The sequence below is a fragment of the Haliotis rubra genome, unplaced genomic scaffold (assembly GCF_003918875.1).
Source record: "Haliotis rubra isolate DU_JTF1 unplaced genomic scaffold, ASM391887v1 Scf987, whole genome shotgun sequence".
In the NCBI taxonomy this organism is placed as follows: domain Eukaryota; kingdom Metazoa; phylum Mollusca; class Gastropoda; order Lepetellida; family Haliotidae; genus Haliotis; species Haliotis rubra.
Window position 1 is genome coordinate 322,426 of NW_025767731.1, and position 24,026 is coordinate 346,451.

General features: G+C 40.3%; 1 protein-coding gene across 1 annotated transcript; it reads left to right on the plus strand.

The window, feature by feature from the left end:
• The first annotated feature begins 1,760 nt into the window (after positions 1-1,760).
• LOC124265604 (fibrinogen-like protein 1) lies at positions 1,761-21,705 on the plus strand. Its single transcript, XM_046700388.1, has 3 exons — positions 1,761-2,123; positions 20,813-20,915; positions 21,050-21,705. Exons 1-3 carry the CDS (start codon positions 1,836-1,838, stop codon positions 21,703-21,705), a joined length of 1,047 nt encoding a protein of 348 aa, XP_046556344.1. The 5' UTR covers positions 1,761-1,835.
• Positions 21,706-24,026: the final 2,321 nt, after the last annotated feature.

The following is a 24,026-nucleotide window of genomic DNA, read 5'->3' on the forward strand; positions in this document are numbered from 1 at the left end:
TTACATTACACAAACGGTTTCTGGAGTCTTCGTAGATAATGAAAATACTAACCTAGGTGATCGATATATACACCCTATGGTTGCTTGAGTTTTACTTCAATCACAGCCATCAAAACATCGATATTTTCCCAAATTACGCCATGGGCAATAAAGTTGCAGCTATTTCGTGTTTCTGGCAGGTTCCTAATTAAAAGTGTCTGTGTTGTTTCGTTCATTACACAGTTATGTAAACGTGAATAGAATACAGTCAAACACAGTCGTGCCGAAGTCTAAGGGACCCACGTAAATACTTCGAGTTGTGACATCATCGCAGTGTGATGACTAGATAAGGAATAAACAGGAACAAGGATTTTACATCAAAAAAACAAAACAACGTTCGACTAGTGGTAGTTACCCAGCGTTTTTGTTGATTTATGTGTTTGTGACAGAAAGAAATATAATGTGCCTGTAACGTATACTGGAAATATACATTAACATGCACGACAATGATGAGCAAACACTGAGGGTTAAGTATCACATACAAAATCCGGGACTGATGGAATGGTCAGAGAGAACAAAGCAAAAACCCGCAAACAACATTCACTAGTCGTTCATTTTTAGAATAATAAAATGAACTGTACACGTGTAGATGAACGACTATCTGAGTGTAAGGTATCTCTCTTACACGTGTAGATGAACGACTATCTGAGTGTAAGGTATCTCTCTTACACGTGTAGATGAACGGCTATCTGAGTGTAAGGTATCTGTCTTACACGTGTAGATGAATGACTATCTGAGTGTGAGGTATCTGTCTTACGCGTGTAGATGAACGGCTATCTGAGAGTAAGGTATCTGCCTTACACGTGTAGATGAACGGCTATCTGAGTGTAAGGTATATGTCTTACACGTGTAGATGAACGGCTATCTGAGTGTAAGGTATCTGTCTTACACGTGTAGATGAACGGCTATCTGAGTGTAAGGCATCTGTCTTACACGTGTAGATGAACGGCTATCTGAGTGTAAGGTATCTGTCTTACGCGTGTAGATGAACGGCTATCTGAGTGTAAGGTATCTCTCTTACACGTGTAGATGAACGGCTATCTGAGTGTAAGGTATCTGTCTTACACGTGTAGATGAACGACTACCTGACTGACTGACTGAGTTTGGTTTTACGCCGCGTTTAGCAATATTTCAGCAACATCACGGCGGGGGACACCAGAAATGGGCTTCACACATTGTACCCATGTGGGGATTCGAACCCGGGTCTTCGGCGTGACGAGCCAACGCTTTAACCATTAGGCTACTCCACCGCCCCACGACTATCTGAGAGTAATGTATCTGTCTTACACGTGTAGATGAACGACTATCTGAGTGTAAGGTATCTGTCTTACACATGTAGATGAACGACTATCTGAGAGTAAGGTATCTGTCTTACACGTGTAGATGAACGACTATCTGAGAGTAAGGTATCTGTCCTACACGTGTACATGAACGACTATCTGAGAGTAATGTATCTGTCTTACACGTGTAGATGAACGGCTATCTGAGTGCGAGTTAATTTTTATGCAGTGTTATAACGATCTGGATGTGAGGTTTCTCTCATAAATGTTAAGTAATTCATTAACACTTTTTATGTACTCAGGTGTTTCTTTCGCCTCTATCAGCAACCCGCCCATGCCATCAAAATAATCAATGGAACGCTGCATGTTGGCCGTCGCGTCCCTATGCGATAAGCCTAGGCCGCCATTAAACGAGGAATGTCTTCATGTAAAGACGTTCGTGTTTGTATTTCAGTTTGAAGGTTGTAAACTGCGGCAAGTTTAGCCTATAGAAATGTGTACGATGTGACACTCAATATGTCACTGAAGACATTATTATCAACTATCCTTCTCCTCTCCGCAACCTTCGTTGGAGGCTCTGCAGAAGTTGTGACAAAAGAGTTCACAAGAATTACGACATGTGACGACATTACCACATCAACGTCAGTGACGGTGCTGACGCAGACTGAATGTGCTGTGGCATGTGCCGGACACGACTGGTGTAAATCGTTTTCGGTAACCACAACAGCGCCACGACTCTGCTATCTGCACAGTGTATACCTGAAGGCCGGCGTGTGTGAGGGACACTTCAAACACTATAATGACGTAAGTTGTTCTCAAACACTTTACAAAATACAGTTCCTTTAATGAGTTAGTGAGTGTGTGAGTATTTTTTAACGCCACTTTAAATAGTATTCCAGTTATATCACGGCCTGCTTAATTTGGGATGAAAGCCTGCATAATAGCTTTTTCCACATCCTCAAGATATCTCTGCCAAGAGCAGAGGCTATTGTATGATTTCGGCTACAATGAGCACGCATACATGAATCACAATCAGATATTGGTTATACCCAGTGTTTTTGAAATGGTGAGTGTTTTCTGCCCTAACGGTGACACTCTTCATAAACATAAGCAAACGGTTATCAATTGTTGACCTGAAAAAAAATCAAAATTCAAAATGGGGAATTGCATCGTTCTCCAATTTGAAAATGTCATCCACATGTCTGCAACAAAGCTTTTCGAAAGCTTTACTGAGGCCTTGAATATTCAGGTCCCGGGCCTTTTCCACTAATGGCAATTGTATGGTGCTGACCAAACAAAGTATAATCGGGGTGACCCGGAATTCGAACCAATAGGTTTCTGGGACGCAAGTCTTCACAGTGCATAACGGCGCCTTTTGAATTTTGGGTGACCCAACCAGCTTCTTGATTAATGCAGATTGGTGGCTCACAATGTTTTTGGGTTTTTTCGCGGATGTGACGCTCCTTTATACGCTATAGATTCAGTTGCTGGTGATCTACAGCCCGTGTTTATATTGTATTGTTGTTTATAGTGATATCTTTTTATGAGAGCGTGCTAGTTTTAAATTAAGAGCTGTGATCCTCTAGTAGATTTACTGTCCTTCGATGACAGATTCTTTATGTTCTAAATTTATTGATATTAATGTTGATATAAATTCAATTTTTCTCGTCACGATATGGCTGAAATATTGCCGATGTGACGTTAAATATTAACTCACTCACTCACTCACTTATACGCTATAGAGGTATAAGTAGTTGACTCTTTACATAAAACATGTTCTAAGATGTTTTGAAAGAGGTGCTTGTAATCCAGGCCCCATTTAACTCGCCATTTGATGCTTTACATTCTACTCCACACTTTACCTGAAACGAATCTTCGTGACGTTGGATGTTTTAAGTGCAATTATCGCAAAAACATAACTTAAAGTTTACATGCAACGCAAAACACAACTTTGCAGATTCTGATACCTTTCTCCATGGACTTACAGTAACAAATTATCAAAAATGCAAATTCAACTAATAAAGTTAAAACCTAACGCGATGAAACACACACACGCGAAATCGGAGTTCAAACGATTCACTAAAATCACCCCAGCTGGGGTGAAAAGTGGTTTCAACAGCTGTGCTGTTCTGCGCTCATAGCGCATGCACAGTGAATAGGTTCGCGCAGCTTGAGGCGGGATGCCCGGGTTATAAGGTCGTGAGCAGGAGTAGTCTAATCTTTGTTGTGTACACAAACAACAATTAGTAAATAATCTACTCGTTACATAAAAGAACCTTGTTAAGGATCTAGATCTACGCAGCTATGTGTCAACCAGTGAGGCGTTCGACATTTCAAGACGGAAAACCTTCGTACTCGGAGTAGGCTTTGATGTGAGCTATTTTTCTAATGTATTTACTTTTGTTGATATTTCACAGCCGCGAGCTTTTTATATGTTATGACAGTAGATTACCGATTCAACTGTTTATATAATTTCATTTGACCATTTCACCACACGTTCTTCTTACCGAGTCACTTTCTAAGCTCGATACTTAAAAGCAACGTCATTATTTAGCATTGTCAGAATTTCTAACTGTGATATAGATATGCCTCTGTCACAGACAAAACTCAATGTCTGTTTTATTGACACATATGTGTCTGCCTGCCTGTCTGCTAATGACAATATGCAATACACAACTTCGATCACTGACCACATGCAATTCGAACTTAACACCTATCTGGCTATACGCCATAAACAAAACGCATTGATTTATGCCTCGTGCGCCTGAGTTCTGTCTCTGTCATATTATGTAATTACACAGACGGGCAGGTGTGATACTTGTACACATGACATGTTATGATGTCTGTTCATTGCAAAACGTTATACACAAAAAATGAGCATGTATTTACAAAACCCACACAAAAAGCCCTGAGTGTATTGGCATATGAACCAGCCAATGAAAGACTTCGTTACACTCTTAAGTGCACGCACACCCGCTCTTACTGCGTTCGATATCCCGGGTGCTTCGTTTAGAGGGACGTAAACCCAAGTACAAAATATTGCACTTTTGATTTGCGATTGTACGCTTATAATTTTGTTTATTTGTATATGTATATTATATGTCATGAACAAATGATAATTGTGTTTTAATTATGTTTCTTTTTTTCATTTTTTTGGTTGCATCTAAGCTTAATGTTCAACAATTTGGGACATTATGGGTGGCAGAATACACAAGAGAGATAGTCCAGTACAAATCGTGCCGCATTGGGAGAGGTTGCCCATGAAGAATGGGACGGAAAACTTCAACGTCAAACTCAACGTCTAATATAGTCAATGAGAAGTAGGGTCAGCGATGTTATTTCATTTTGTGGAAGTTTCATCAGATATTGTCATTGTGCCCTGTTATTGTTAGTTATGGGATTTCGTGAGCATTGGGATCCTAAAAATGTCCTAGAACCACAGTGAAGAGAAACACAAAATGCGTTTAGATCTGCCATTCCCTGACGGTTAATGTATCCAGTAAGTTGAACTGAGGTTTGGTTAAGTTCCTTTTCTGTGGTTAATGGCAACATATTGTTAATATGAAGTGTTGCGATACATTATTCATTGTGTATATATGGTACAGAGAATTTTACCCAAGATCCTTGATTTCTGTCACGCAGGATGGACTCTCCACCGCGCGGCAAATTGAGCATCTTTGAGAACAGCAATGTAAATTATTTCATCTTAGAGCTTGGGGTTAGAAATAGACACGACTGGAGTCGGGGTAAAACGATTTATAGACAGTTTATTAATTCACGTATTATCACGGGTATCATTAATGGAGGAAGGTGACGATGCGACATTTGTCGGAAGACGGGTGATACAATGCGACAAGGCGACACCTATATTGACCTTGCAGTGTTTGTCGCACTGTTGACCTTTGACAAGGAACAAAATTGGCATAATGAAGCGCCTCAAATATACAACATACATGTGACTGTAGAAATCGTGATGTAATTTAAATCCTAGGACTTCATACTTTGCAAGCAGTGATTATACATGGGTATTTTTAGATGCAATGAGTTGTTGAACCTTTCTTTGTAAAGGGAATGTATAGTAATATGCAGGAATGATACAGCGTCTAAGGCCATAATAAAATGGACACACTAAATAAAAGTGATACTCTATGTTCCTAACTACACACAAAGGCCATAACCTTTCTTCTCTATTTAAACCTATTTTCCTACCTTCTTCTATTAATAACTTATGACTAGAGCAGCGGGGAGATGAAAGGGCAACATCATAAACTTTCACAGGTATACACGACAGATAAACTTCAAAGTTTGCCTCGTGTTTTATAGAACGGTACAAAGTTATTAGTGTAATAAATACATACTTGTCTTGGCATAAAGGTAGACTTTACATTAAGGGTCGCATTTATAAACTTATATGAAAAGGTAAAATCCTATGTTTTTGTTGGGAATGGTTGTATCCAGTTCAAGATTGCATCTTTAGAGTTCGTCAAGGTTGCACGTTGTCTCCCTTTCTCTTTCCATTTTTCATCAACGACATAGTTGAGCATCTGGGAGGGGATTATTAATGGTCTATTAATATTGGTATGCTGCAATTGTTTATGCTTCTGTTCGCAGATGATATAGTAATAATGTACAGTAAAGTTAAAGGTCTCCAAAAGAGATTAGATAAGTTATCAAGTTATTGTGATCAATGGCCACCCATCACCTGATGTGGAAAGAGTTCACGATCGTTGCTGTAAGAAGGTGTAATGTTTACATATATCTGTACCAAATATTGTGGCACGAGGTGAGTTAGGACGGCATTCAATTGAAGTTAACTATTATGTGAAGATTATAAAGTTTTAGATAAGGCTATTGTATCAAGAAGATCATGTTATTCTTAAAAAATGTTTATTGTTACCAGTTGTCCCTTGCAAATAAGGGCTTGAGTTGTTGGGCATTAAAGGTTAAAACATTATTGTTTGATTATGGATTTGGTGAAGTGTGGAGAAATCAGGATTCAGTTAGTTTATTATGCTTAGTGAGACCTTCAAAAAATCGGTTCATATCATCTTTCAAGCAGAGGTGTATAGATATAGATTAGCAACGCTGGTTTGAAGGTCTCATTAAGTACAATAAACTAACTTTATACCTAACTTTAAACAGTGCCTGAATCTCCAAAGACAGTAAATTACAGTCTAATAGAAATAGAAATGTTGAGTCCAACCTCAGGGTGAAAAATTATTACATGAAATTTAAGAGAATTGAAATATGACCAAAACAATTTACTGTCTTTGGAGATTAAGGCACTGTTTTAAAGTTTGTACAAAATGTTTAACCACATTCACTGATTTCTGTTTGCACAGTTCTTTATATGACTTCAGTGAGTCACAATATTTTATGTCTGTTGATTTAACTGTTAGAGTTACGTAATTCACGAAGTGATCGTCTCGCTGCTGTACGTGCAGCACAAGACTCGTTGTCATACCAGCTGCTGTTGTTATTATTCCTACTGACAACAAGCTGGTCAGCAATAAGTCTCTTAAACGGGTTAGCACAGTGTTCAAACACTTCCTGGAAGCATGGAAAGGCATTTTGAGCGTGTTTACTGTTTATCTAGTGTTCAAAGGTGTCTTGAAGAAGCGGTTGTGCTTTGATGATTCCAATTTATCCAGGTAGACTCCTTGAGGTCATCATAAATGTTTTACATGGTATATTTGCTTGGTTTTATTAGAACAAACAACGTGTCATTACGGCAATGCCAAAATATACCTTCGATGATTCCATACCAAACACCACATCACAGATTTCAGTACTTAGTTTAAATCAGAGAGATTAACACGAACGGACAAACATCGTTGTGTAAGGCTTTTCCGAATGTTCAAAGGTACAAAATGTAGGAAATTAAACAATTAATACGCTAATACGCTAGACATTAATTCACGATCGGAAAAAAGGAAAAATTCGTCCAGTAGGAGGAACATTACATAGTAAAGCTTTTGAAAACCACATCAGCGGACAACAGGGAAGCCAATCCAACGCACCCCTAAGCACACCATCCAATTAGTACACATCAGCTTGTATACAGTTTCATAAATCATCTTTGGTTCAAGGGAGACATGTCCTCCAAATGTATACCTTTAAAGACCTTCACTGTTGTGGTGAATCTTGATCTCACGCCTTACCAGTAGGTGTAGTTGATCACCCTCTGAAAATATCGTGGGAGGAGCATGCTCGATTGTCCCTCGAAGTTGTGAAACGTGAAACACCGAAGGCTGTTGTAGTAGAGGCTAGTTTAATTTTAGAGTGAGTGAGTGAGTGAGTGAGTTTAGTTTTACGCCGCACTCAGCAATATTCCTGCTATATGGCGGCGGTCTGTAAATAATCGAGGCTGGACCAGACAATCCAGTGATCAACAGCATGAGCATCGATCTGCGCAATTGGGAACCGATGACATGTGTCAACCAAGTCAGCGAGCCTGACCACCCGATCCCGTTAGTCGCCTCTTACGACAAGCATAGTCGCCTTTTACGACAAGTTACTGAAGACCAATTCTAACCCGGGACCTTCACGGGTTGTGAAACGTGAAACACCGAAGGCTGTTGTAGTATAATTCGACAAAAAGAGGCTAGTTTAATTTTAGAAAGTTGATGTCACCGCTCTTATCATATACTGAGTCAAAAAAGAAACTTCACATTCTTTCTTCAGGGCACTATAAAAGAACAAGAGATGGTAAGATGGTTTAATTGTTATTATTTCATTGCTGAGATATGTGTGATGTACTCGATACACTGACAGTGCCATAATCAGTTCCATTAGGCTACACCGGCGTTCCAAAATCTGGGTATACAGAATGTCAAGTCACAATATGGACGTCGAGAATGGATATTGTCAGCCCGCAACCAATTTCGAATGGTCAGTGAGGACAGTCGACCTCTAAACATCTCAGCCCTGGTTCGTGTAGCCGGCAGAAATCTGTCACGTAGGTGACGTAGGACGATTTGACGGTCTTCTGTTCGTGACGTCACACGTGGATGACCCGACCTTGGGCGATGAGAAGTGGTGCCAGCTTGTTGTAGACGACCTCGCAAGTCATACACAGTACGACGGCTGCATCCCATTGCCCTTGCGACGTCAATAACTGATATTCCGCTTGCAACATTCTAACGGCACGTTCACGTTGCACATTTGACAATCGCGGCATTTCAAGTACCGTTAGAACTGTGGTTTAAAAGTGTTTTTTCAATTCTTGAGGCTAATGCAAACACGTGCATATGAAGAAAACTTCGATGCGAAGATCACGTTATCGACGGCACGTGCAAAACCTGATTTGGCACTAACGTCATTTGCACGACGAATGGATGGGTTTGAGTTGGTTTTGCTAACGTTTTTCTAGAGTCGAAAGATAGGGATCCCATTTCGGATACAAAGATGTATTATCAGAGAAAAAGTATTCAATATTTTTCAAATTACATTTTGTGAAGTTTCTTTTGACTCAGTATATTATAGAATAGATAAGTCATCTCTAACGTGACTCTTAATCCTTATGCGTTGATGTTAACATGAAACAGATACCGTGTGACATTTATTTCTCGTTCAGGTTGGGAAATCAGATCATGGACATTGTCTGCAATTGTGCATCATAATATCGATACACCAGAGCTTAATTACACTTCTTGGACAGATTCCGAGATTTACATGTTCTCTGTTCGATAAAACGCTCAGCATTTCAGAACTGTATTGATTGTACGAACCATAATCGTTTGTGCGTGGTAAATGTGAAATGTTTTATCTTGAAAAAGAGAAAACTAAATCGATTATTCTAAGGGACCTTTCTGTATTGTAACAACCTTGACAACATGTCATTGCATCAGGGTATTGATAGGTGCGACGTTAATGAGGCGACAGATGTCTACCTTTATACATGTGAGTGTTTCAATAACGAACACAATACATGTTAGATATGTAGATGGCTCAACACAAGATTTCTCTGTATCAATTTTGAAACCAGGCAATGCACACACTTTTATTGGAGCTTTGACTGAGAAAGTGCAATCAAATTTCACATTATCCTTGTTATAACATCGCTATTGCCAAGACATTCAAAACCTTCTGTTTCCAATGAATGGCTTTAATGGATTTGTAAATATCCTTGGGACCCATACCAAACCATCTCGAATGTAGGTAAACTGAAATATGTGACTATTCCATCTAAACCGACGATACTTCCTACTGTTTTCATAAACATTTACTGAGTAATATACATTGGTCCAGTCAAGTGTACAAATGTTGTTTGAACACATTTAAGACTGTCTGCAAGTTTTCCCTCTCAAAATGTTGGTACTCAATGAACTCACTGAAGTTTTCGAGATTTTAGAATGATTCTATAGAAATCTATTTTTCTTAAGTCTCACAACTATAGTTGTGTCTGCGTTGTCAAGCAACTATACAAAAATCAATATCGAAACGTCGTATCATCCGAATAAAGAAATTGTTCATCCATAAAGTCTGTCCTTAGCTTCTTCCCATGGGTTGAGTAGTGTGCAGTTTGGCTTGGTTCTGTAACTTGAGTAAATATAAACTCAATGTCCTTTTAGATTCAAATTGTTTTTATTTGACTTTATATCAGCCAAGCTATGCCGCCAGCAGTGAAATATGCTTTGTCACCTATCATATGCACAGGATAAAATTACATAGACTGATACTGAGCTACCTGGCCCCGTGCTTGTGCTGGGGCCTGCTGGAGGTCTCATCCTTCTTTTCTCGACGTCTCTGTATCTGTGATTTGCTGCTTCGATCTTCTTGGAACTCCTGGTAACAAACAGTAGGCGTGGCTTTATTAGTTCTTTTCTCCTCACAAACAATTCTCGGTTGGCATGGGATAACATTGCCAGAGCGTCATTGGGAGTGCATACTATGACCTGATACAGTTCAGTGGACACACAGCGTTTCTTATTCATAAGTGAAACTAAGGTATTGACTGTGGACGTAGCCGTCTTGATATTCGCACTTTGGGCTATCTGAAGTTTGCAGTCAGAAGGTCTAACATCAGGGGGCAACGAGTCAACTTGTTTCACCTAAGGCGTGTTGAGATCGTGACAGTAAGCCAGACGCTTTCTCGCTTTTAAATGTGATGCAGTCGAGTAAACAGTTCACTTACATTAGAAGTTTTGCCAACCTTTCGTAGCTGGTCTCTCCATCTGGGTTTTCAAAGAGGACATTTGTTTTGCTTTTCCTCTTTACAGGAAAATTTGCCCTAGGCAAATCTGTGATTTATGTACTGTATATACATGTAACTTCTCAGAAAAAATATAAACTTGCATGAAGCTTCTATACTTTGTCCTGTCCAACATATCTATATGGCACAAGAATATAGTGATTTGCTTCACTGACAGAGCTGTAAGAGTTATATCATGTCTATTTTACCAAAGCTATACAAAATGCACTTCTGCTTTAATAGAGAGAGGTTTCAAATCATACATATACCATGGGAGTTGACTCTTATTTCACAAATAAGGGGGCCATGGGTTAATTCCATGCATGACTGGGACTGCCTTGATCATATCAATCCAAAATATATTTTGAACGACAAAAAATCATGGAATTCAGGCCAGAAATAGGGAGAGGTTTAACATTACAGCTTTAACATCCTGACATATGTAAGGCTGATGATGAACTTTGCCAGAATGTAATAACTGAGGGGGTGGATTATGCCTAGCAGTCTGAAACACTGACCACAGTACCCTGCCGCCTGCTAGTCGATCAAGGCAATGACCCTTCAACAGATGAAATCACTTTTAGACCACAGCATGATAAGAACTTACACCTGATTCATCAAGCTTAAGACGTTGAAATACTTCCAGACATTCAAAATTATTGACTGTGTATTGTTTTGAGGCTGTTAGACTTGCCAATGTCATGTATAAGCCAGTTTAGAGGGAACAAAGTGAAAAAATCCCCATAACTTTGGAAATTTATTGGTTACCCTGCCCTAAACTGAATATTTTTAATTACAATTAATTGGCAATATCAGCTAAAAACAGAGCTTCTCTACAGTAATTTATGGGTTACTGGGTTAGAGAAAGACACAATGTATTTGTGTAAACAGGGGAGATAATTCTAAGATATCGAACACTCTCATGTCAATAAAATGTGAATTCAGACCCATAATATTACATTCCACAAGGGTCAGTTGTTATTATTTACATCTAAGCAGGTTCTGGGACTGATGTACAGCCCTTATATCATGTCTGGGAAACTGAAATACTACACACTGAGGAATTAAGGGGACACTGTCAGAAATTTCTAATGGATGAGGATGACCGAGTGAGGGAATTTGGTAGTGAGACATTGTGGTGCCTTAACTGGACTGGGACACTTAAATGTACTATATGTACCTACATGTCCAAGTACTGCAACTTCTACAAGGCGGTAAACCATATCGAAGCAAAGGGAGTATGCTTGATTAGACACTGCCACCAACAGACTTCGGGACGGCTTGTCGAAATACCACATTGGATGTGAAGGCTTCTTTTTCTGCTGCATTTGTAAAGATACACCTCCCCATTCACCAACAGGCATTCTACAAGCTGAAAATAGTGTTGAGATTACATTAAATGTCAAATCATAAAATCCTTAACAGCAATGAGACAGTTGTTAATAAAACAGAAATTAATTTTGTGGGTGAAAAAAGGGGTATATTTTTTTAAAAAAAGGAAAAGAAAATTAGGTCGTTGCATATTCAAAATGGGACAGACAGAAAGAACTGATCATATGCTACACTGTTTGCATTTAAAACAAGGGTTTGAGACATGTTCTGCTGTCAGCAGTGAACATATTTATTGATATTCTTATCATTTGACTTCAAATTGAACCTCAGGAGATTAACTTAGACACTCACATTGTTGTGGCAGTGGTGAGTTTAACCTAATTTGTTATCAAATTCATCAGTTCCAACAAATTTAGAAGCCAGGGAACCACTACTAGATGGTAAGACTCACCGTGAGAGTCTTTTCCCACTGTTCGACCACAAAACGAAGCAACATTCATATTCTGGGCACTAAAACAATCTCCATTCCACTCAAAAACAGACCTATCTTTACTCCCAGTACCTTTAAATTTGCCTCTACATTAATGCTAACCTGTTTCCATGTTGAAATAAACACAGGAAACCGTGTAAAGTATGAATTACTGAAAAGTGCTCGAACCCTACAGGTTACACACCACCAAATGTTTTCCCATAGACTTCTATAGTAACCTTTATAATTTGTTAAAAAAATAGACAGGCTATCAACAGCCATTCCATGTACAAATGTGTACCCTCTGGCCTTTTAAACTACCATAAAACACAATATCTGGGCTAACTTGTACAGCTCGTTTTATGGAGCACAGGAAGCAGAACACATCAACCCCAGTTCCGCACCAAATGTCACCTACTGGAAAATATCTGTACACACAATAACCATAAGTGATGGTGATATAAATGACAGCACTAAATACTTAAAATTGTGATCAGTTTTAATTACTGGTTGGATGTGCTTTTCAAAAACAAACATCTTACACTATTTCATCCAATCACAGCTGTCACATGTCTCTGTCTCTCTTTACTTGTTTACATACGGGTCTCGCGCAGGGAGCATGTGATACTGATTTAGTCTCGTGGAACCTATACGGCACTGAAACACGTTGTCATCGTTCAAAATATCTCGAACTTAAACTTGTGAGAGCTCATCGATTCTGTATCAAACGGCGTCAGCGAATGCCTTCTTTCACAAGGTCAGATATTGCTCTGCCAATTATTGGGATGCTTCCTGTTATTCGAACCATACATCAGAGAAAGATAAACCTCTCTGGCCGAATTGTTAATTGTCCAAGCCCTTGCACAGCTAAAGCCGTTGTTCCCGTTCGATTCACCTGCCACCTGAACAATACAGACCACAGCGGTTTCATCCCAGAAGTCAAACGCCTCTGTGGACATTACAACTGAACTCTGCATACAACGGACTGACAGTTTCTAAACACTCTTGGAAACATCTCGTTGAGGAAGAAGTGCAAGCATTTGAAACCAGCTTGCTGAGACAGAAAACGTTAAATTGAATGTGTTCTCGCAGGTACACAGCTGCTACTCTCCCCACTATATGTAGGTCCTCAGCAAGTACGACCCAAACCAAAGAAGTGAATACTACAGCTTGCTTCGCCTGATTGCCACACCCATAAAGGAAAGCAGGTGTCCTCACTGTGACTCTGATCTGGACAACCTGGCCTTACATCTGTTCCAGTCCTGCGACACCCGAGTGCTCTCGAGCAGAGGGAACATGTGATACCCGTACCTTACTTCTTTGGACCTAACTCATATGTGACGATGGGACCATATGGACCCTGAGAGTCACTCACCAACTTTTGTTCAAACGCGAAAGTACAACAACGTAATTATACTTTTTGTGTTGCACAAGAAATTTTCCTTCCTCTGCAAAACGGTTCCAACTCGGACGAGATCGCAAATCGCATATGCGCAGAGCAAACCCACGTGATACCGAACATTACTTGCCATGAATCAAGTCCGCGTTCAAACTTCAAGAAAAGGTATATGTTAGTGTCAAACACACTATCTATAATGTTCAGTTTAATGCATGATACATTCCCTCTGAGCAAAAGCAGTATGACACTCTGTGAAACATTTATAGAAAGAGCATGATGGATGGTACCTCAAACGATGCGAAATGCAGACGTTATGGAATTGCATGAACTCCTGAAATATCTTCATGATAGACGGAAAAGAAGACAGATAGAAAGTTGAATTTATCCGTCTTGTCTTGCAGCCTTGATAGCTTTTTAACTTGTTAAACGATATCAACTCATCCATATACATCAATATGAGGTTGAACGTCTTCGAACAATTCCCTTAATTTGAACTTCATGCAATATAGGCGTGGATCATATGGGTAAAACTGTGTGGTGGAGAAATGTACATTGTCATCATAAATAACACCTCCAGTTTTCTCGGATCGTTGATTGCTCCCACTGATATTATTGCCTCCGTGGTGAAGTGGTTAGAGCGTCCGCCTGGAGAGCGGTCCCGGGTTCGATCCCCGGTCACGTCATACCTAACGACGTTAAAATATGGTACTTGTTGGTCCCTGCCTGGCGCTCGGCATTAGTGGGTACAACAAGGACTGGTCGGCTCGGAGTAAGTATAATGTATCTGAGTGGGGTATTCATGCTTAACTGCGGCATGGTATCTCAGTAACCTAGCACTATATACAACCAGCTACGTCTGGGCTAGTACAAGCAGTCACACATACACACGCATGCACGTCGTAATATGAGTGAAATATTCTCAAGTATGACGTTAAACCCCATTTCACCTCACCTCACCTTCTTTGAAACACTCACATGCATGTTCAAACCTCAACCAAAAACTATATCATCATAGTGCCAAGATACTATTTTCAGTTTGTAATTCAATGCATGATGAATATCCTTCCGAACACAAGTCAGTGGAAACATAGGATATTTGACCTTGTTGAACGATATAATCTCATTCATATACCCTGCAATCTTAGGTAGCCCTCAATCCCTAATTTTGACTCTCCTAATCACAGCAGCCATGCTGGCGCGTGTGGGATACCATAATGAAGGTAAGGCATAATTGGCCCCGAATTCCTTATCCCAAACTTTCACACAAACGTTGCCTTCTGGGAACCCAGCATTTCATAGTAATGGTTTTTCAATATATAATAAACTGTGTAAATGATATTTGCTTTTATTTTTGACAGACTATACTATTTATGATCTAGGGGAAAAATACCAGCGCATTCAGCATGCACTAGTGCGTGGATATGTGCACTATATAAATATCCAATAATAATATACCGACAGGGAACACCATCACTACATTAGGCTTTTTGTGTCCAAGACGGATTCAGTAAATAACAGTATTCTATTAAGGTAGATATGTAAATTGAAAAATCAGTCTGACATCAAAATATCTATTTTGACATTGTACGGGCAATGTTTGTTTTAATAATGCTAATTACTAGTGATACAAAGACACATGTATGCCTTGGTGAATAACAAGACATCATGGTAATCACATTTTTTAAAACCACATCAGTCTTTGTAAAAGTGTGCAAAACACTTATCAGATCAATATGGCATACGTGAAACGCATGATGTACCTGTATGATGAAATTTACATTAATTTCGAAAATGTTTTAGCATCGCATCTATAACACATGAAACATTTGTTTGTGCTTGAGAAATACAGAAACCTGAGCAGATTTACTCACTAGATTTCCATGGTAATTGTCTTAACTTTGTAATGTCGAAAGTAACTAGCATTGCTCGATGCAATATCTTTTTTGCGAACCTATATGAGTGGTGGATGTACAGCAGAGATGCTGTGAGTGAGTGAGTGAGTTAAAATTTAACATAGCATCGGCAATATTACAGCCATATAGCGATGAAAACGAGGTATTCAATTTAAAGTATCTGTCGACAAAGGACAGTAAAACCAACTAGACTATCACAGATATGTATTTAAAACTAGTAATTTAATCTAAAATACTTTAACTATAGAGGAAAATACAATATAAAAACAGGCTATAGATCGCCAACTTCGTACCCTTTTCGAGAATACACGACGTCGTCACTCATTTGCAATGTTATAAGTTCTGAAGTTTTTTCATCATTACTTTGCCTTTTACACCAACGGATTATTTTCCAGCTGATTACCCCGTCACCCATTTCACCGCACTTTCTTTTGATTCCCAAGATTAATTGCCTCACAAACGTGACGTGTAAAATGTTTTTTTGTTTTTTTCATTTTTCGCTCAAAATTATATCAATAAATTGTCAATATATGTATGCCAATTCTGTGTATATTCAATAATAGATACAATGGTGTGGGGCACATTTCATTATGTCTACCACCGAGTATGTTAGTTTAAGAAGTAGTCTAGCTGGACCCCCAGAGGACGCTGTCTCACATTGCCTGCCATTGCCCGACCGTTGTAAGGACGCCTCGAGACACGTCCACAAGTTTCCAGAAAGTAAAGTTGATCTGCAACAATCTGAGAACATAATTGGAGACCATTTGCTGTTCCTCCAGATTCTACGTTCCAAACACTCTGGGTCAAAGTCTAAATGTCCCTATGATATGTTTGACGTACGGGACATCTTTACTCACGACATAATATGATACCTTTTACTTGATCGTATTTAATAACATTTGATAATACGATTGATCGTATTTGATAATACGATCTTATCAAGAAAAGTGTACTGAGCCCCATTTTCTGGTATTTCATTATCCTCGCCCCTTTATTTCAGTCAATACTCATTTAACCCCCTACAGTGTATATTCCATCCTTAATCGATAATTAACAATCATTTAACTATTTGAAATTTTACAACGACAGAGAAACATAAATATCCAAGGGCATATATTCATCAGTTCTATATATTTTGTAAAATTAATGTGACTGTTCGGTCATTGAAGAAGTACACTATTCCAAAAAAGAAACGCATATGCGTTTTCAGCAGTTCATTTCGATATATCTTGACAGCAATCGTCATTAAGAAATACCTATGCTTGTATCCCGCGAATCGTGTCGAGGTGTTGTGTATTGCGCACAAGCGCAAACCCAAAATGTCATAAAAATGAAAACTATACATGAAAAGTGCATGCAGTAAATGCACGTGCAATGTGTCGGAAACATCGACAAAATACAAACCAAATTCACCATTTCATTATGTAAACGAAGATATAATATGCCAAGATTGAATGCTACTGACCGAAATCATGCCATTAGACGTTTGAAAGCAGGGTAGTTCCAGACTGCCGTTACAGAACACAACCACAACACCCATATCTCTCGATTATGGCATCGATATACCAGCTTCAATTCGACCCAAGATCGTCCCATCAATGGATGACCAAGAGTGATCACTCCTGCTCAAGACTAATTCATCCGGTTGTTTCACCTACGTCACCGATTTGCTACATCAACGAACTCTGGAAGACAGGTGCCTGGTTTTCTGAATATCCGAACAAACCATTAGAAATCATCTGAGAGAAGTGGGAATTCGAGCATATGGACCCAAGTTGCACCTGTCCTGACACGACTACACCGACAACGACGTGTCCAGTGGTGCTACAGGGTACAGGCATGGAACCTGGGTAACGCATGGAATGCTTTTGGTTCAGCGATGAATCGCGTTTCCTCCTGCAACTACTTGATGGGAGACAACGTGTCTATCGACGTTAACACGAACATTTTGCGCCGAACTGCGTTCGACAGGTGGACAGATTTGGTGGAGAAAACGTCATGGTGGGTGGGTGTGATGGGGGGACATGTCCTACACGGGTAGATGATCTAGTGGTGGTTCAAGGCAATCTTACAGCAAATAGCTACATCGACCAAATCCTGCGACCTCGCCTCCTCCCACTTTTTAGCCGCCAGAGGGAGCTGTTTCAACACGACAACCTCGACCGCACACAGCTCGTGTAACAGGTGCCTATCTCGCCAATGCAAACGTCAATGTCCTTCCCTGGCCTTCCAAATGGAACATCTATAGGACGAACTTGATCGACGCCTCTCCGTAAAGTCACCATCGTCCTCAGACACTTGCAGACGACTTGTGCAATCCCTTCCAAGGAGGTGTCGTACAGTGAAGGCTCCAAGGGGTGGTGTGATCAGGCACTGACTTGAACGCTCCCTTGTGTCCACACATGTGCAGTGAGTGAACTGAATTAATGCTGACAATGACAACAATACATACGTTCCTTCATCTATGTTCAAGCTTAATCAACTTACGTACACATAAATACGTTTATTCCATTTCTTTACTTTCAGCCTGTGCGCTTTTGTTGTTGTTGTTTTTTTTATGAGTGTACTTAAATAATCACAGACACTAAGACACTGACGTCAACACTACTAGAACACAAACACGTGATTATAACCTTTATCGTGTATTACAATAAACGTTGTGATTGTGTGGTCATCGTCCACAGGTCGGCAAATGAAACTGTAAAATATTCAAAAAATATGTTATATCGATATAATAGTATCTACTTTATTTTGTCTCCATTCAACTATAAGCCAGTAAATATACCACCGCGTACGAAGTAACGGGGTATTTAGCGTTCATTCTGTCCGTCCTTCCATCTTTCCGTCCCGAAACCTTGTCCGGAGCATATCTCCGGATAAAGTGTTGTGAGCTGCTGATCCTTGTCACGTTATATATGTCAATATCAGTCATTTACATGTCCCAACGTGGGAAGCGGGGGTATGTGAACTGTGCTCATTTCTACACTTGTTTTAGATCTGTTTGAAATATCTTTCAATATATGTGGCTTCCTACCAACCGTCTACATCTTCATCTCAGGACCCTGGCCTCCTTTACATGGACCCGGCCGCGTCATATCAAAAGACGTTAAAATATGGTACTTGTTGGTCCCTGCCTGGCGATCGGCATTAATGGGTACAACACGGACTGGTCGGCTCGGAGTCACTATAATGTGTCTGAGTGGGGTATTCATGCTTCACTGCGGCATGGTATCTCAGTGGGCTAGCACTATAAAACCAGCTTAAGTCTGGGCTAGTACAAGCAGCCGCACATACACATACACACACATGTACGTCGTCATATGAGCGAAATATTGTCAAGCACGACGTTAAACCCAATTTCACCTCACCTCACCTTTACATGGAGACTGCGCCGCCTAGTCGAACCGACCAAGAACATTTCAGAGAATGTGACAACTCCACAGCTCTACGGCATTCGGTATTGCCCATACTGCCAGAAGTTCTAGCGCAAAACCGTATACTCCACTTCCAACAAGTTTGTCACCAATATCAAGGCAATAAGGCATGCCATGCCCAATATCATGGACTGCGCCAAATTTTTGCCATGCCCAATTTGCCATCATGGCAATGATTTGCCAAAAATTCCGCAATGCCCATGCAATGCCCAATATCATGGCAATGTCACCAAATTTGCCATGCCCAATATCAAGGCAATGTCGCCCAATCCTGGCGACAACTCCATGCCCAATATTGGCAATGTCACCAAACTTGCAATATCGGCATCACCGGTATTGCCCATACCAAAGTTGCAATGCCAGAAGTTCTAGCAGCAAAACCGTTTACTCTCAAAATGTTAGTCACCAAATTTGCGATGCCCAATATCATGGCAATGTCATGCCCAAAAACGGCGCATATCATTACCATTTATGTCAAAAGGTACGAGGAATGCAATGACATCAATAAGTTCATGGGTTTCATAAATAATGAACAAATTCAGGTTTCTAGGCTCAGCATACACCAGAGGATTCAATAATTGTCAAATTCCATGATCCATGGTGGGTCCTTTGTCATCAGTGCCTTTGTTTGCTTGCCTGAAAAACTGTGGAACAGTTTGTTTTGTTTTATGAAAGAAAGAGTCTTTCTTGCCTCACATGCGTGTCTCTAATTCTGAACACTATCACAAACAAGAGAGTGCCACATACCACACATCCCATTTGCAAAAATATACGCTTGGATTTCCTTTCCTTTTACGATGGGGCGGTGGGGTACGGGTTAAGGCATTCGCTCGTCACACTGAAGAACCGGGTTTGATTCCCCACATGGGCATAATGTGTGAAGCCCTTTTCCTGTGTTCCCCGCCGTGATATTGCTGAAATATTGCTTAAAGCGGCGTAAACCAAACTCACTCACTCACTCCTTTCACGGTTGAGGTGAGGTGAGGTGAAATTGGGTTTAACGTCGTGCTTGAGAATATTTCGCTCATATGACGACGTGCATGCGTGTATGTGTATGTGCGGCTGCTTGTACTAGCCCAGACTGAAGCTGGTTTTATAGTGCTAGCCCACTAAGATACCATGCCGCAGCTAAGCATGAATACCCCACTCAGATACATTATAGTGACTCCGAGCCGACCAGTCCTTGCTGTACCAATTAATGCCGATCGCCAGGCAGGGACCAACAAGTACGAACCCGTGACCTTACGCTCTCCTGGCGGACGCTCTAACCACTACACCACTGAGGCTTTCTTTCACGGTTGACCCTTGAAGATCCGGGTTAGAATTGATCTTCAGTAACCCATGCTTGTCATAAGAGGCGACTAACGGGTCGGCTGTCAGGTACACTGACTTGGCTGAAACATGTCATCGGTTCCCAATTGCGTAGATCGATGTTCATGCTGTTGGTCACTGGATTGTCTGGTCCAGAGTCGATTATTTACAGACGGCCGCCATATACCTAGAATAGTGCAGCGTTAAACTAAACTCACTCACTCACTCGCTCACGTGTAGGAAAAAAAGAGACATTTTAATTCCTTAAGCCCTACAGCTACCTCACTCACTCCTTTGACGGATACATGATGTCAAAGCCAAGGATGTCCATTGCATCATAGATTTAACTTACTCCTGGGTACGTTGCTGTCAATAGTTTAATGTGTTTGCACGTCCATAGATCGCAAAGTAATTCTTAGGCGGCGTATTATGTCATTCACAGATGAACAACCCTTGTTTTCACGGAGGAGACTATGACGTTTCAAGCAGCACCTGCATCTGTTACGGTGGCTACGTTGGTGACTATTGCGAAAGACTCATGCAAGGTACGTCTAGGGTCAAGTCAAACTGAGGACTGTGTTCCGCTGCCTTATGCGCTGTGAAAACAGTAGTAGTAGTAGCAATGACAGGTGGAGCAGTATTTTAAGTATACTAACACCATTCACTTTGTATTTTGCAGACTGCACTGAGGGGAATCTCTACAGTTACTATGTCAACCAAAACGGTAGCTTCCTTTGCAACCCGAACAGTGCCCCTGAGCCGATCAAGGTCCACTGTGACATGACTTATGGGGGAAGGACGCTACTCATGACCCAGACTTCAGGAACAGAGAACTTCACCAGAACGTGGGAAGAGTACAAAACAGGTTTCGGCAGTCTGTCAGGTGACCATTGGCTGGGCAATGACAATATACATTACATAACTAGTAGTAGATTACACTACCTTGTTGCTGAACTTTGGACACCCGGCATTGACATCTTTAATATAATCGCACAACGGTTCTACCGTGACTTTCTTGTTGGGCCGGAAGTAGACGACTATAAGATGACTTTTTCCTCCAGTTTTCCTAACCCAGACTGGGTGCAGCTTCCAGCAGAATGTCTTGTGAGCGCCACGCCCTTCAGTACCCTAGACGTGGACCACTCATCCGGAGCAGTTGGGTTGACACGGTCTGGCTTCTGGCATGCCAACACTCCAGAGTGTAATCCAACCGGACAGCTGAAACCAACTGACATATCATGGGGAGGGGACAAAACTGACGTGTTCTGGCAGGATGGTATTGATGGCGACGCTGTCAACAAAATCCTTCTCTTTGTCCTCAGTGGTGTTCCGTGATCTGCTTACAGGCTACTCTCCTACCTGCATTGATACTTTCATTCTAGTCTTCGTGAATTCATGTTTATATTCTTGGCAAGTGCATTCAAAATATTTAATCGTTCTTTAAAGCGTTCACCCGTGTGCAAACTTAAATGTATTTCGGACTTTAAAACAAAATGGTTATGCCTCTTTTAGACGACTAAATTTCAAATTAACATAATGAGTTTCTCTCTTCTCCACCGGGGCGGTGGGGTAGCCTAATGGTTAAAGCGTTGGCTCGTCACGCCGAAGACCCGTGTTCGAATCCCCACATGGGTACAATGTGTGAAGCCCATTTCTGATGTCCCTCGCCGTGATGTTGCTGGAATATTTCTAAAAGCGGCGTAAAATTAAACTCAGTCTGTCAGTCTCTTCTGTACCCTTACCTCTCACTTTCCCCATCCTCTTTCTTTTTTTTCTCTTCTTTTTTTCAAGTTCTTAATTACGGCATGAATAATTCATCAACTGTAGCATGCGCCATGTTATCTGTATTACCTTGATGAAATGTAAAATACCATGTACCGTTATTAGTAATAAAAAAATAAATAATAAAATGGTAAGCAAAAAAAAAAAGAAAATCATAAAACAAATTAAAAAATCCCTGGTTATAATGATTCCCATGAGTTAGTACATAGAAATCACTCAACTCCAGATGATTTTGCTTCAACGTTACATAAGCCGGAGTATGTGCCATTGCGTCATAACTCTGTGTCCCAACCACCACTCTGATCTGCACTCAACTGTGAACACGCCATTGTGAAACAGTGAGTGAGTTAAAATTTATCGTCACATCGGCAATATTTCAGCCATATCGTGACGAGAACAATTAATTGTTATACATAGTAAATAATGGTAAAGTATAAAAACATGTCAACGAAGGACAGTAAAATAACTAGATTATCACAGATATGAATTTAAAACTAGTAATTAAATCTAAAACGGTCTAACCACAGATGACAATACAATATAAAAACAGGCTATAGATTGCCAACAACTGAAGGTAGGTCACCATATTTGGGACCCATTGTGAAACAATAACTACCACTCTTAATCTTTCCAATTTGATTTCACATGTGAGTACGTGAACGTAAATATCTACACCTCTGTGACTCCTCCACTCTGCATGGTCTGACCCGTGAAGATCCGGGTTAGAATTGGTCTTCAGTAACCCATGCTTGTTATAAGAGTCAGGCTCGCTGACTTGGTTAACACATGCCATCGTATCCGAATTGTGTAGATGGATGCTCATGATGTTGCTCTCACTGGATTGTCTGATCCAGACTCGATTATTTGCATACAGCCGGCATGTAGCTGGGACAGTGCTGAGTGCGGAGTGAAACAACAAACCACCATCCAACCAACATACATGTCTGTACATAAGACGTATCTTGAAAACTGAGGGATGTCTGCAGGTATGGATACTTGCAAGTGGTGTCTAGTATGCTTTTGCCTATGATTATGTATTGATTCGTAAATCCAGACGAACATAAAAATATTTTGCACCAAACAAACAGCAATGTAATTGGGTGACGTCTACCTTAGAATACGGGTGACAGGTTTATTTGATTCAAGATGACATATGTATATAAACATAATGAATTCCAACCGCATGTTTTACACTATATAGTATAGATCCTACCACCGCAAGCACGATTTAATATGCGTTGTCAAGCATGACTGATGTGAAATGCGTGGTACACAAACCGTCTTTGATGTCAAAATAAACGTAAAAAATGTCTCACAGTATCTTCATTCTGTTTGTCTTTGTGAGAACACGATGGATGTATTGAAGGATGGGCGCCATATCTGAAGTGGTTTTATGCTTGAGTTGTGTTGAAACGCCACTTAACATTATATATTCAGACGTTTGAAAATAACATGCATTCGGCTTGGTGAAATGGGTGATTGCATTAATCATACTTTATATCAATCAGTATCTGTTTCGACAACTTCGATTTAGATGCTTTTGTATTCCCGCTCTTACTATTCGAGATGGTGCACGTAAGCAAATGACATTGCATGCATCAAGAAAACGTTTAAATGTGGAAATACAAAACGCTTTCTCGTTGCAGCCTTTACATCTACACAGTTATGCATTATTTGTTGCCAATACACGGGAAAATGCCCACCAAAACAGCCGTCATCAATCGGATATTGAAAGAGCAAGTCGGGGAAAGAATGCAATACCCTCCTTCTGAACCAGCTGCAAGGAATATTGTATTGAGAATTGTATTGTTATCGATAAAGTCTGTTCAATATTGTACTTCCCAACTTCTAAAATGCCACTCAAAGAAGACATT